This window comes from Mus pahari, chromosome 9 (assembly GCF_900095145.1).
Source record: "Mus pahari chromosome 9, PAHARI_EIJ_v1.1, whole genome shotgun sequence".
Taxonomy (NCBI): Eukaryota; Metazoa; Chordata; class Mammalia; order Rodentia; family Muridae; genus Mus; species Mus pahari.
Window position 1 is genome coordinate 26,142,440 of NC_034598.1, and position 13,147 is coordinate 26,155,586.

Consider the following 13,147-nt stretch of genomic DNA (forward strand, 5'->3'; position numbering starts at 1 on the left):
GTTTCTCTGTGTAGCTCTGGCTGTCCTGGAACTCAGAAATCCGCCTGCCTCTGCCTCCCAAGTGCTGGGATTAAAGGCATGCGCCACCACGCCCGGCTTGTTTTGTTTTCAAGACAGGATTTCTCTGTATAGCCCTGGCTGTCCTGGAACTCACTCTGTAGACCAGGCTGGCCTCGAACCAAGAAATCCACCTGCCTCTGCCTCCCAACTGCTGGGATAAAAGGTGCGCGCCACACTGTGGAGGTCTTAAATGCTCAAGCCATGTCCAGTGTAAAACACAGCCAGTCTCCTCCTGGTTGCCTTTGGATCAAGGTGTAGAACTCTCATCTCCAGCACTACGTCTGCGCCCATGATGACATGCTTCCCGCCATGATGGAAATGGACGAAACCTCTGATGCTGTAAGGCAGCCCCAGTTATATGCTTGCTTTTATAAGAGTTGCCATGGTCATGGTGTCTCTTCGCAGTAATAAAACCCAAACTAACACTTAAGGCCCATGCAAACTTAAGCCAGACAAATATCCCAGCATGGAGGTAGGGCCAAGTGGGCAGGAAATTCCACCCCTACTGGAAGAGCTAGTGACATTTGATAGCTAATTTAGCGCAAATTGAACTCGATGAGGAGAGAGAGAGAGAGAGACAGAGAGAGAGAGAGAGAGAGAGAGAGAGGAACCAGGATAGCACAGCAAGTTGGGTGGACAGGGAGTTGAAGTGGAGGTGTGGGGGGAGCTGGGGTGAATATGATTAGAATACATTCTATAACATTCTTTAAAAATTAATAAAATTATTAAAAATTTAAATTCACAAAAGAAATTGTGTATACCTTTTCAACAAAATTGGTTGGTACTTTTCTTGCTCAACAAAGCAAAATAAAATGGACAGACTCTTCCTAGGTGTTCCATCCTCCTGCGGGGGTGGGGGAGCCGCCCGCCTTCTCTCTCCCGCCTGTCCCTCAGGTGCTAGGAGTACCTTCTTTGGAGTCCACCAGGCCTGCTCAAGGGAATCCGTCGGGCTTTACCGGTAGATGCTGCCACCTTGAGGTCATTTTCTGCCACTGCAACGCTCCTGTTTTAACCTCATTGGTCGGATTTTCTTTAGAGTTCCAGGGCCCCCAGACGAGGCACTTGTACTTCTAAGATTGCCACAATAACTAGTTCTAATTCAAGTCCTTTCCCCAGTTGACGCTAGTCATCTCTCCTTGATACGTGCTGGTTCATCAGCTCCCTTGGAAAGTTATGACCTTTAGGGGACACCGGCCTTTGAGCCTTCTGTCCCTGCTCCATGCGTGGGGACACCCCTTTACTTTCACCCTTTGTCTGCTTAGAGCCCAAGGTCTTAGTAACACCCAAACACCCACATCTCTGTTTTCCTGGTGTCCTGGGCGACTCACTTTGACCCAGTTTATGAGGGTGTCTAGATAGACACTAGCAGTCGGGCGGATCCATTCGAATCCATGACCACCAACCCAAGCCAGGGCTCTCAGCATTCCCTACACACCTCCGTTTCTCTATCACCTGCTTCAAACCCCAGGGACACACCCCACCAGCATGGTCTGTCTTCCTGTCCCCACAGAAAAGATCAACATCACCAACTAGGGGTGTTCACCCTTCCCTGTATCCCCTTCCCCATTCTGCCTTCTTAGCCTGGTCCCCTCTCTACTGCTTCTCCAACTGACTGCTCCCTACCCTGCTCCAGAATCCACCCCCTTTCCTGCTCAGGAGCCCCCTGGGCCCACTGACCCTTGTCTTTGTCACAGTCTCTACCCCACAGCCTTTGTTTGTTATTTATTTATTTTTTAAGCTCTCAAGTTCCAGCTTCCTATAATGCACATAGAGATCTTTATGCAAGCCTCACGTGGTGTCCGAGAATGACTTCACATGGTAAGAAATACACCCTCCACATCCTGGCCAAGAAGCCTGCCTTAGTTACCTTTCTTACTGTTGTGGTAAGCGATGGGTCAGAAGGAACTTAATGAAGGGCTTTTCTTGGCTCCCAGTTTGGTGGCTCCCAGTTCTCCATCATGGTGGGGAAGGCCTGGCAGGAAAAGTGTGCGGCACCTTGTCAGATGGCATGCCTGCTCAGGGGCAGAGTGAAATGAATGCTGCCCAGTCAGGGACCCCAGCCTAGGTGACTGTACCGCTGGTCTTCCCACTTCAATAGTGCTTCTAGAGAATCTTTCATAAGTAGCCTTTCACATGCTTGTCTCATCTGTCAAGATGAGACTCAGTATTAACCATCACACAACCGAGCAATTCTTGAGCCCCAGAAGGTCTTCTCTTCTGCTCACTATAGCTTAAATGAATTCCCTTTTACAATGTAAAGTGTTTACTATTCCACGGGGGGGGGTGTGCAGCGAGCACACTTGTCTCCTGTCCTGTGGTTTCTGCTACATCACCAGGAAGGTTCAATGACTGAGGCTCCGATTCCCTTCTTCGCCTGTATGTGTGTCTGACTGGTGGTGCTGGCTGTTGCTGGGACCTGAGATGGAGCCCCTGAGCACAGTATAAGCAGCTTCTTACTGTGACTTTGGGGGCTTTGTTGCATGGTGGTGGTCTCTGTGTTAGGGTCTTATTTCTATGAAGAGACACCGTGACCAAGGCAACTCTAATAAAGGACAGTTAATTGAGGCTGGCTTATAATTTCAGAGGTTCAGTCCATCATCACCATAGCGGGAAGTATGGCAACCTGCAGGCAGAGTTGGTGCTCGGGGAGTGGAGAGTTCTACATCTTGATCCAAAGACAGCCATATTCTGAGAACTGTATTCTGCACTGGGTGAAGCCTGAGCATAGGAGCCCTCAAGCCCACCCCCACAGTGACACACTTCCTCTGACAAGGCCACAGCTCCTAAGAGTGCCGCTCCCCGTGAGCCACATATGGGTATGGGGGCCATAGCGATTTTAACCACCAGTCTCTGAGGGCGGTCATCTTTTTGTGACCCAGGAATTATCCAAGGTAGAGTCTCACAGGGCTGACCTCCAGCTCACTAATTAGCCAAGGATGGACTTGAACTCTAGATCCTCCTGCGCTGGGATTACGGTTGGATGCCACCATACCTGGCTAAACTTCATCTCTAGATGGAGGAGTTGTTAGCTTACAGGTGATTCTGCTAGGCTCATTCCAGGGACCTTGCAACAGCTTATGTCATCATCTGTTTACCTGCTGAACCGCCAAGTGCAGGTGGTCTGGCTTACATAAAGACGCTGCTTGTCACCTTAGTGCTCTCTCTCTCTCTCTCTCTCTCTTCCCACACGTTCCTGGGAGGCCTTTCTATCATCCTCTGTCCCCCTTTCCCCCGACCCTCATGGCCCTGTGGCTCTGCCCCCCATCTCTCTGACCCTACCCCTTCTCCAGGTCCTCACTCCCGTCCCTTCCCCCAAACAAACTTGCCTTATACCACCAGGTCTGTCTCATGGCGTGATTTTGCAGGGAGACACCTTGGCATGGGCCCACCAGATACTGTGGTGAAAACTGTGTCATAGAGATCTCAAGACACGCCGGTGCCACAGCCCCTGGTGGTTCTCGTGTTCCTGTGCTGTTGTAGTTTAATCTACAGTATCTGAGAACTCATTGTGCTTCCTTATTCATTGTCGCAGCACTGTTGTTTCTGTCCAGGTACACCCACCCCATGCTGGACTCCACCTGTGATCATTTCTGTTTCCATCAAGGTCAGTCTGTTAGCCTTTAGAAGGACAGCTTCCGGGGTCACCAGATAACTCAGTGGGTAAGGGTTCCGGACATAAGGGGTGTGTGTGAAGGTTTGTATATGCGCAGCCCAGGGTGTGGCACTACTAGGAGGCGTGGCCTTGTTGGATGAAGTGTGTCACTGTGGGTGTGGGCTTTAAGACCCTCATCCTATCTGCCGGGAAGTCAGTCTTCTAGCAGCCTTCAGATGAAGATGTAGAATTCTCAGCTCTTTTTAGCTCCATGCCTGCCTGGATGCTGCCACCTTGATGATGACGACAGACTGAACCTCTGAACCTGTAAGCCAACCCTAATGGAATGTTTTCCTTTATAAGAGTTACCTTGGTCATGGTGTCTGTTCACATCAGTAAAACCCTAACTAAGACAGGACTGATGGTACACGTGTTCTTTCTCACACACACACACACACACACACTAATAATAAATACATATTTTTAAAAAGAAGGTTTTGGAATTCTTAGTTGGCTTTCTTTTCATTTTATGGTTATTGATTTATCACCATTTGCTTCTAATGGTGATTTCTGTGGATCAGCAGTCTCGCTGCCATTCCCATTTCAGACCAGAGGAGGGCGCGCCTGAGGTGCCTGGAGAAAAGCAGTCCAGGCTCCCTGGGCGGCAGACAGAAACATCAGGGACGCTGGAGCTTTGGAGAGCCAGATCCTTCCTGGTTCTAACTGCATCGGTTTTCGGGCGCCATCTAGTGGTTAGTTTCTTATTGTTCCTGTGACCCGTTGACCAAAATGTGGCTTAGCTACAGTACCCAGGGCCAGGTGTCCCAGGGGGCCCTGAGAAGCGCTCCTTCACGCCAAGGTCCATTAAGGCCCTGTTCTGCTATGGCTTGGTGGAAGGGACCCTAGAGATGAGCAACTGTGCGGTTTTGTCAGAGTGGAGATCTGCTGCTAAGAGGAGGGCAACAAAGACCAACTGCCAATCATCGCCTAAGAGGAGGGCAACAAAGACCAGCTGCCAATCATCGCCGGGAAGCGCTACAGCTGCCTCTCTAGATCCCAGACTCAGAGGCTCCTGCAGAAGTGGCTTTAACCTCAGTTTAGGTACAGAGTTCTGAGGCTAGCTTCTGTGACCTAGAGTTAACGGTGGCTTGGGGGACTCCTGTGCCTCTATAATTTACTCTGTCCTCCCTGTTTCTCACACCACCAGCCACTGGGCTTTACAACCCTTATGCCCAGGTCCATCTGTTCTCTCTACCCCACTCGCCCAACGATGACCACTCTCTCAAGGCAAGGACCCTTTCTTCCTGTTCTTCCCTGCCCTCTGTGCAGCACCCATACATTTCACTTTTTATTCTTGAGTTGCCTAGCTTAGTCAAGCCTGGCCCATTTCCCATACTCCCAGGACATGTCCACCTGCCTGCTTGATCAATTCTTCTTTAAAGGCCTTTACCCTGGCAGCGTCTGGGGCCTAGGAATTTGCTGAATGTGGTTATCTGTCTTGAAAATTTCTCAATCTAGACCCATCCCACTTTGAAATGGCCCCAGAGCCAGCCACAGGCTCTAGAGAGCGAGAGCTGGCAAGGCCCACAGGAAACTCACACTTGAAGCTTAGCAGACAGATGTTTGGTTGAGTACCACGCATTAATATAAGATCAGAGTCTCACCATAGGACTTTCCAGACCCTGAATAGTGTGGCTGGCGGGCTTCATGACCCTCCACAACCAGTCAAGGGCTCTTATTCCAAACTCAAGGGACTACAGGCCATGGTGGCTGGGAACTGCCAACCCGATGCATGGTGAGGCCTGAGGTCCACAGGGTTAGGGGTACCAGCTTAAGCAGAGGTAACTATCAAGTCGTGAAAACTAAAATATGCACCCCTCCTCCGCCTGCAGATCGGTTCACGGGCAGGACACAGGTCTATGATTTCATTAGCAGGCGCCACCTGCAGGGAAACTCTTGCAGAACACATAATGCTGTCTGTCATCTGTGTGGGAATGATGATGCTCTGCTCCTTAGATGGGCTATTTGCCTCGGGTGTAAACCACCAGGTTCACACCCAGCCACTCACTCCCAATGTACTCATGTCACTCTCCTCCTGCCTGTCCAGCATCTAACTGACCACTCAGCCTCAGTTGGGGCACACCCTACTGGGCGGGCCAATGGGTGCCAGGTCTTACACCTTCATCCCTCCCTCCTCTGCTCTGTGCTTTAAGGCTTGGCTGGTGAGCAAGGTGAGATCCAGGGGCCCTAACTTGCTGTGTAACTGTCAGAAAGCCTTTTGTTTGGGCTGTTGAGCTGGATCAAGGTCTGGAGCTCTGAGCTGCCGGGGACATACCAAAAGGGCAGGACACTCCCAACTGCCACTAAAAGACACTGAGAAGACATCAGACCAGGGCCTGTTTTTTTTTTTTTTTTTTTTTTTATTAGACTAGGAAATATAATTTATTTCATAAAAATTAATCTTGTTACAAGAGGAATGCTAAAGACTATTTACAAGTTGTTTACAGAATGGACGAGCAGGGCCAGGACTGTCCCCTGCGTATCAGAACCCACAGACACACAGCCATGTCCACGCCCTGGCATCTGAGCTCCCACCCACCTGACCTCTGAGGGTGGGAGAAAGGTGCTGTCTCGGATGCCTGGGAGCCTCAAGATGGGGACCAGAGAGCCCTGGAAGATCCAGGGATGAGGAGGGTCATCAGGGGGTATCTGGCTAAAGCTCAGACACCGGGCCCCATTGAGAGGGGCAGAGAGGCACATAGGAGATACACCAAGTGACTGTGACTCGGGGACAGCAAGCAGGCACGCCCACCTCCAGTGGCACAAACCTGGGCACAGAGGTCATGCCCACATGTGGGGACAGGTGTGTGCGTTCTGCGAGGGGTGCCCTGATGTGCCCAAGTTGAAAAGCACAGGCATGCACAGACACACACACACACACACACAGATACACGCACGCACGCACGCACGCTCGCAAACACACATACTACCCAAGATGACACACAAATACCCTGCAGGACCCAGCAACACCAAGCTGGCTAGGAATGGGAAGGGGAGAGGCTCCATCTCATTGGAGGCAGGAATGGAAACCCAACCCAACAGCCCTGTCTGGCTGAGCCCAGAGTTGGCTTGACCTTACCTGGGTTGTCTGGTTAGAGCCCTACCCCAGGCTCCAGCTCCAGCCTCTGAGCCCCAGATGCTGGGACTTCCTCACTAAGTGCTCTCCCAGGGCCCGGGCAGGCAGGTTTCCGAGGACGGGCAAAGGAGAGAGCATGCAGACCACAATCAACTTGTCTCTGCTCGATTCCCAGAGAAGTGTGGGAACCCAAGGGGCCTCGTGGAGCATCCCAGGATAAAAGGACACTTAAGCCCAGAGAGAGCCATTACGTGCCTGAAGTCACACAGCACAGCTACACCTTGGCTTCCCCTTTCTGTGTGTGGGCTAACAGTGACCAGCGAGAGTATGCCCACAGGGATGAGCGTCTTTGGCAGGAGGAGCTGAGGACTACTCTCTGAGGCACTGTTCACCTAGATGCCAGGGGCACCTTGGTCTGTCTCAGAGCCCCACTTCAGGAAAACCAGGGCAGAGATGCTTGCTGGGTCTGTGGCCATGAAACCTGCCTCCCCACAGAGGCTCCAACTTTCAAAGCTCAGGACCTGTCCAGGCTGGTAAAGGGTGATTCAGGAAGTCAGCATCCTTCAATAGGATCTCTACCAGTGAGGTCCTGGTCTCTGTCACTGCCCGTGGGCTGAAGGGACAAGAATTCATCCCTTCCACTGTGGCCCCGTGGAACATCCCAGAATGGGCTACGGTCAAGAGTGGGTATATAGCTGTCTACTTAGTTACCTTCATATCTCCTGACTCCAGTAAGGAGATCAGAGGGTAAACTGAGGGCTAGAGGCATGGGGGGTGGGGGTGAGGCAGACCGGCGAGTGCCAGCCTAGACACAGAGCCACCCAGCCTGGGAGAGAGCCCTCCCTGGAACAGGCCCCCACCCCCTCAGTAAGAGCTTTGACCATCACGAGACCAGGAATCACCAAGCAGACCTGAACAGTCCTCTCAGGACCACAGCAGGCCTGGGTCTCCATCTGGACCCTCCAAAGTCAGAGGAGGCCACAGAAGGGCACCTGCAGGGGGCTCCAGAGAGTACGAGGGCGACCAGGCCCCAGCTTCTGCTTGTGACTTTAGAACCCAGTGCCATGGCTAAAACCCTGTCTCAGCTCCCTGCACTGCTGGGGAAACTGAGGCCTTGCCATAGCAAAGCCTTCCCCTGTGCAGTCTCTTACTGACCACACCCACGCACGCACACGCGTGCGCACACACACACACTCATGCACACACGTGTCCACGAGTGTACTCGCCTATGGCCCAAATCACAAGCATAGCCACTCTTAGCCATATTCAAGGATAAAAGTTTTTTTTTTTCTTTTCTTACTTTTTTGTTTGTTTTGTTTTCTTAAAAAGGACCTATCCAGGTATCTGGATAATAAATCATTTGCGTTCCCTAAGAAACTGGGTCTTTCTTTGCCCTTACTGTTTTTGCTCTCTCATTGCCTGAGTCTCGCTGAATTGAGGCTCATCCCCCCCCTCCCCCAATCCCCCCACCTCTGCTTGTGGACAGGAAAAAAAAAGCAGTTTGCCTGAACTGAACTCGACCTTTCAAAGAGGACCCAAATAGGAGAGCAGTCCCTAGCCGAGAACCGTGTGAACACAGAATTGAAACCTGTGGGCCCCCAAAGTCACAGGGCTGAGGGTGGTATTGTGGGAGGGGGGGAAGCCTCTGGCTTTCAGCTGCCCCAGAAGCCTCAGCTCACCCCAGAGCGAGCTGTGGAAAACAGTGGGCCAGAGGATCCCGGCCTCGCGGCAGTAGAGCACAGAGACTTTCTAAGGCTGGTGGTGGTGGTCTGAGGGCTGTGGCTGGGAGGGGGGTGAAGGACCATTCCAGCTGTGAGCCAGGGGTGGAGAGGCTACCAGGCCTCCTTGCACCGTCTCCTACTGGTCCCCACAGGCCTGTGGTCACAGGCACTCAGCAATCTCCATCCGTGGCCATGGCTACCAGCATCTCACTCTTGCCCATCTCCTCCAAGGCACTGGCCAGGCTGTTGAGGTCCCCGTCATCCTGCTGCCGAGCTTCCCAGAGGTCTAAGATGACGCCTGTGGGACTAGCTTTGGTGGCGAAGTAGTTCAGGTACCTGTCGGAAGGAAACGGAAATGTTGGCGCCCCTGAGGTGACCAACCTGTGAATTGGGAAGACCCGGGTGGTGGAAGACTGTGGGCTCTGGAGTCCCGCAGTCTTGAGTCTGATTCCTGGGTTCCCCGGTTGTAGACTTTGCAGCCCTAGGCAAGTCCACGTACACTAAGACTCATCCCTTGGTCCTCTTGATCTCCTACTAGCAGGGGTTTAGAGGTGGGGCTGAGCAAGCTCCTACAACCTGAGCATCTGCCTCAGAATCTGCATGAGGGTTGGCAAGACAGTTCTGTGGGTAAAAGTGTAGACTTGAGTTCAAATCCCTGTAGCCAACATGAAAACTAAACGTCTATAAATCCACTGTTCCTTGAGCACTCCATTTCAGGAAGCTGGGAAGCACAGACAGGGGAGTCCCTGCAAGCTCCTAGGCTAGCTAACCTGACACACAGGGCGGGCAGAAGAACAAAGAGACCGGAGGCTATCATCCTCTGACCTCCACACATGCTCCATGCACAGTGTGCTGCATACACACACATGCAAAATACATGTGTGTGCAACACCTGAACACACTGCTGGCCAGGGCTGGACCCGTGGAAGGTGGGGCTCCACGGGAGGAGACCGGCCACTGGGGTGTGTCTTGCCCTGTTCCTCCCAGTCTATGTCTGAGATGACTTTGCTCCATCACAGCCTCCTGACACAATGGTCAGCTTTGCTTTAGTGCACAGCAGTGGCAGTGGAAACTGCAGGGACAGACGCCCCCGAAGCTGTGGCCTAAGATCCATCTTGGTTCCTTTAAACTGTCGGCTATAACTCCGCAGCGAGGAGGGGTTGATTCCCATGTCTCCTCACACCGCTGACAAAGCCCGAGCTCACCCAAAGCACCCTCTCCTCTTCTTCATCGCCATCATCAACACCAAAAGACACAGGGACCCAAGAGACCCTCCAAGGATGCTCTTCTCTGAGGATTAGAGCAGAGTCTCTGGCCATCTTTGTAAGCTTCTCCCATTTATAGTAACTAGATGCCTTTTTTTTTTTTTTAAAGATTATTTATTTATTACATGTAAGTATACTGTAGCTGTCTTGAGACAGCCCAGAAGAGAGCATCGGATCTCATTACAGATGGTTGTGAGCCACCATGTGGTTGCTGGGATTTGAACTCAGGACCTTCCGAAGAGCAGTCAGTGCTCTTAACCACTGAACCATCTCTCCAGCCTTAAATGTCTTTTTAAAAATTAATTTTTAGCACATGCATGTGTACGTGTATGTGTGTGTGTGTGTGTGTGTGTGTGTGTGTGTGTGTGTATGTATGTATGTGTGCATGCGTTGTCAGAGGACAATCTCGAGTCATCCTTAGAGATACCATCCACCTCATTTGAGACAGGGTTGCTCATCATTCAGTTAGAGTATTGGGCTAGCAAATTCCAGGGAGCTTCCTGTCTCTGTCTCCCCACTGCTGGGATTATCAGTGTGTGTCAGCACGCACGGCATTTTCACACGGTCACAAGGGAAGCCGAGATGGAAGCTGGCCTTCGTCGGCTGGGATGCACACCCCACTGCCGTGAGGGCAATGGGGGTGACTGCAGCTTGGGATACTCACCGGTCCATGGACAGCTTCTGTGCCAATAGCCGCCAGTCGTTGCCCCGGGAGTTGGGGGCATCCAGGCTGCTGCAGATCTTCTGGCGGATGGACAGGGGTATCTTGAAGGCATAGGGTCCCAGCTGGGTGGTGACAGCATTGCTGGGGGCAGAGCAGAGAGCATCCAGGGAGCCGGCAGGTGTCTGGAAGGGCAGGGACGGGAGTGAGATAACCTCAGTGCTACACAGGCGCTCACCCAGGCAGGCAGACTGTAGCTTTCTGCTCCCCCCAAGATTGATTGATAGATTGATTTTATGCATATGAGTACACTGTAGCTGTACAGATAGTTGTGAGCCACCATGTGGTTGCTGGGATTTGAACTCAGGACCCCCGGAAGAGCAGTCGGTGCTCTTAACCGCTGAGCCATCTCTCCAGCCCTGAAGCTGCAGCTTAATCGGTAGAGTGCTTGCCCAGCACCCATGATGCACTGGGCTCTACACTCATCTTAGTCTCCTCTGGCTTCTCTCTAGCTACCCGCGTCCGGAGGGCAAGGGTTGCTCTGTGTCCCGTGTCAGTCAGGTGTGATCTTGCTTGGGATGGGCCTTGGACATAGCTGACTTAGCCTTGGGATACGGAAGCCGCGGGAGTCACAGCCGGGGCCCAGCCCACACAGAACAGCTTTGATAGAAGTGGGGAACAGTCTAGAGAACACAGGTGACCTGTCCAGGGCAGCGTTGGCTTGAGACCTGTGGGGAGTGCTTTCTACTAGTTTGGATTTAGTGGTTGGGAGCCACAGGCCAGTCCTTACCTTGACCAGGTTCAAAGCCAGCCTTGCCCGGAGGCCATATATAATATACTGATACTCTCTCACTAGGGTTTTTTTTTAATTTTTATTTTTTTTAAAGATAAGGTCTCGTGTCTCAAATTTACAATGTAGCTGAGGACAACCCTGAACTTCTGATAGGGTCCTCCTGCCTCTATATCCTAAGTGCAGGGGTTACAGGTGTGTAGCACCACATCTGGTTTTATTGGTGGTGGAGACGAAGGTACCTACCCACTACTCTGCCAAGTGAGCTACAGCCCCAGCCCTTGAGACTCTCATCTTTCACATGGGGATCATTATAACCCTCCCCCCATGGGCATGATACCTCGCTACGGTAATATATGTCATATGAACTACTCTGTAGGCGGCTATTGCCCACTCTAGGTGGCTAGGTCCCTGCTATGACTTGGGAGTTCAAAGAGAGAGGTCTGTGTGGGAGATGCTGGGGAGTGAGGTGCTTACGGGGCCCGAGTCTCAGCCCTCCCCCCAGTCCCACCCCCCGGGCTATCATTGAGCCTCACCTCGGCCAGTGTTGTGTGCAGCTGGAAAATCTGGCCTTCCCCTTCGACCTGTCGCACGCAGACCTTACAGGTGAACTCCGTGGAGGCCAGGCTATGCCTCTCCAGGGCGAAAGTGCAGTGCAGGGCTCTCTGGCTGCCGTTCCAGACGTGGTAGAAAGGAATCTCCTGCAGGAAAGATGGTCAGGGTTGCAGGCGGGGCGGGGCACTGAGAGAAGTGGGCGGGGCCCAGCCTTAGAGAGGGCTGGGCTCTAGGGGGGTGCGGGGGGGGGGGGGAGCTGGAGTCAGTCTCTCTGGGAAACAGTCCAAGTAGGGAAAGCAGGTTGCTTGAATGGCACTGTTGTCTCGGTTCTGGGAGGGGGTGGAGAAGTGAGTCTGTGTGGGAGGGGGAAGACAAGTCTGAATGTGCATACATATAGAAGCTGGAGTATGTGGGGCCTCAGTGGTGTCACACACTATAAGATGGAGCAGAGGGACCTGAGAGCCAGCGATGAGCAGAATCAGGCTCACATTAGTTCTGATGGGGGTGGCCCCAGACCAGCAACTTGAGGTATAAAGGGTCAGAAGGGGGTGTGGCGGTGATGGCTGTGTGTGTTTGTGTTGGGGCAGGTGTAAAAGGGGACGAAGGTGTGGCTGTTCATGGCTAAGAATTTAAGCTTGGGACTGAAGATGGCTGGGAACACGGAGAATGGTAAAGTGGGAACACAGGGCAGGGACAGGAGACCCGAGAAGCAGTGCTTCACTACAAAGGATGATGCAATGGTTCCCCTGCTGCCCCTCTCCAGGCCCAGGGCTCACCTGGTACTTGGCCAGTAGTTTGCTCCTCCAGTGGGCATGGGGGATGTCATGGAGGGAGAGGCGTAGGTTGTGGTAACTGTCCTTAAAGAGCAAAGGCTTGGGCTCCTCCACCAAGTAGCCACCTAGTGTCCTCTCCAGCTCCAGGACCTCCTGTGGGCAGGGCAGACAGAGAAACTTGTAACCTTTGGCATAAGGCTCTTTTATACTTCTAGTTGCTGGTCTGGGGCCAGACCCTTCTGATCCAGTTAAGAAGGTGTTTCAGATGAATGGATAGGCAGATACAGTGAATGAATGGGACAGGTGTGGGTAGCTGGATAGATAGGTGATAGATAGATAGAAAGACAGACAGACCAATGGCATGGATAAATTAACAGACATGAATAGGGAAGTGGATGGATGGATGGGATTCATGAATGGATATTTGGTGACTGGATAGATGAATTGATGGGATGGCTAAGTAGACAGACAATAAACTGGATGGATGACACATGGGAGGACGGGGGATAGGTAGATACACATAGAGAATGTATGTGTGGGTAACAGGAGCTTGGAAGAAGAATTAGATACATGTATAGATGGGTTAGACATATA

General features: G+C 52.1%; 1 protein-coding gene across 2 annotated transcripts in view; it reads right to left on the reverse strand.

The window, feature by feature from the left end:
- Positions 1-6,089: 6,089 nt before the first annotated feature.
- Positions 6,090-13,147, reverse strand: part of Unc5b (unc-5 netrin receptor B) — a 67,801-nt gene continuing 60,743 nt past the window's right edge. Inside the window, exons 13-16 of one of the 2 annotated variants that reach the window (XM_021204551.2) lie at positions 12,557-12,706; positions 11,762-11,926; positions 10,439-10,620; positions 6,090-8,845 (exon numbers count right to left, since the gene is read on the reverse strand). In XM_021204551.2, coding sequence (XP_021060210.1) covers positions 8,680-8,845; positions 10,439-10,620; positions 11,762-11,926; positions 12,557-12,706 — 663 coding nt within the window. In that variant the 3' untranslated portion in view covers positions 6,090-8,679. The remainder of the gene's footprint in view (positions 8,846-10,438; positions 10,621-11,761; positions 11,927-12,556; positions 12,707-13,147) is intronic. The other variant, XM_021204550.1, reaches the window with a different exon arrangement.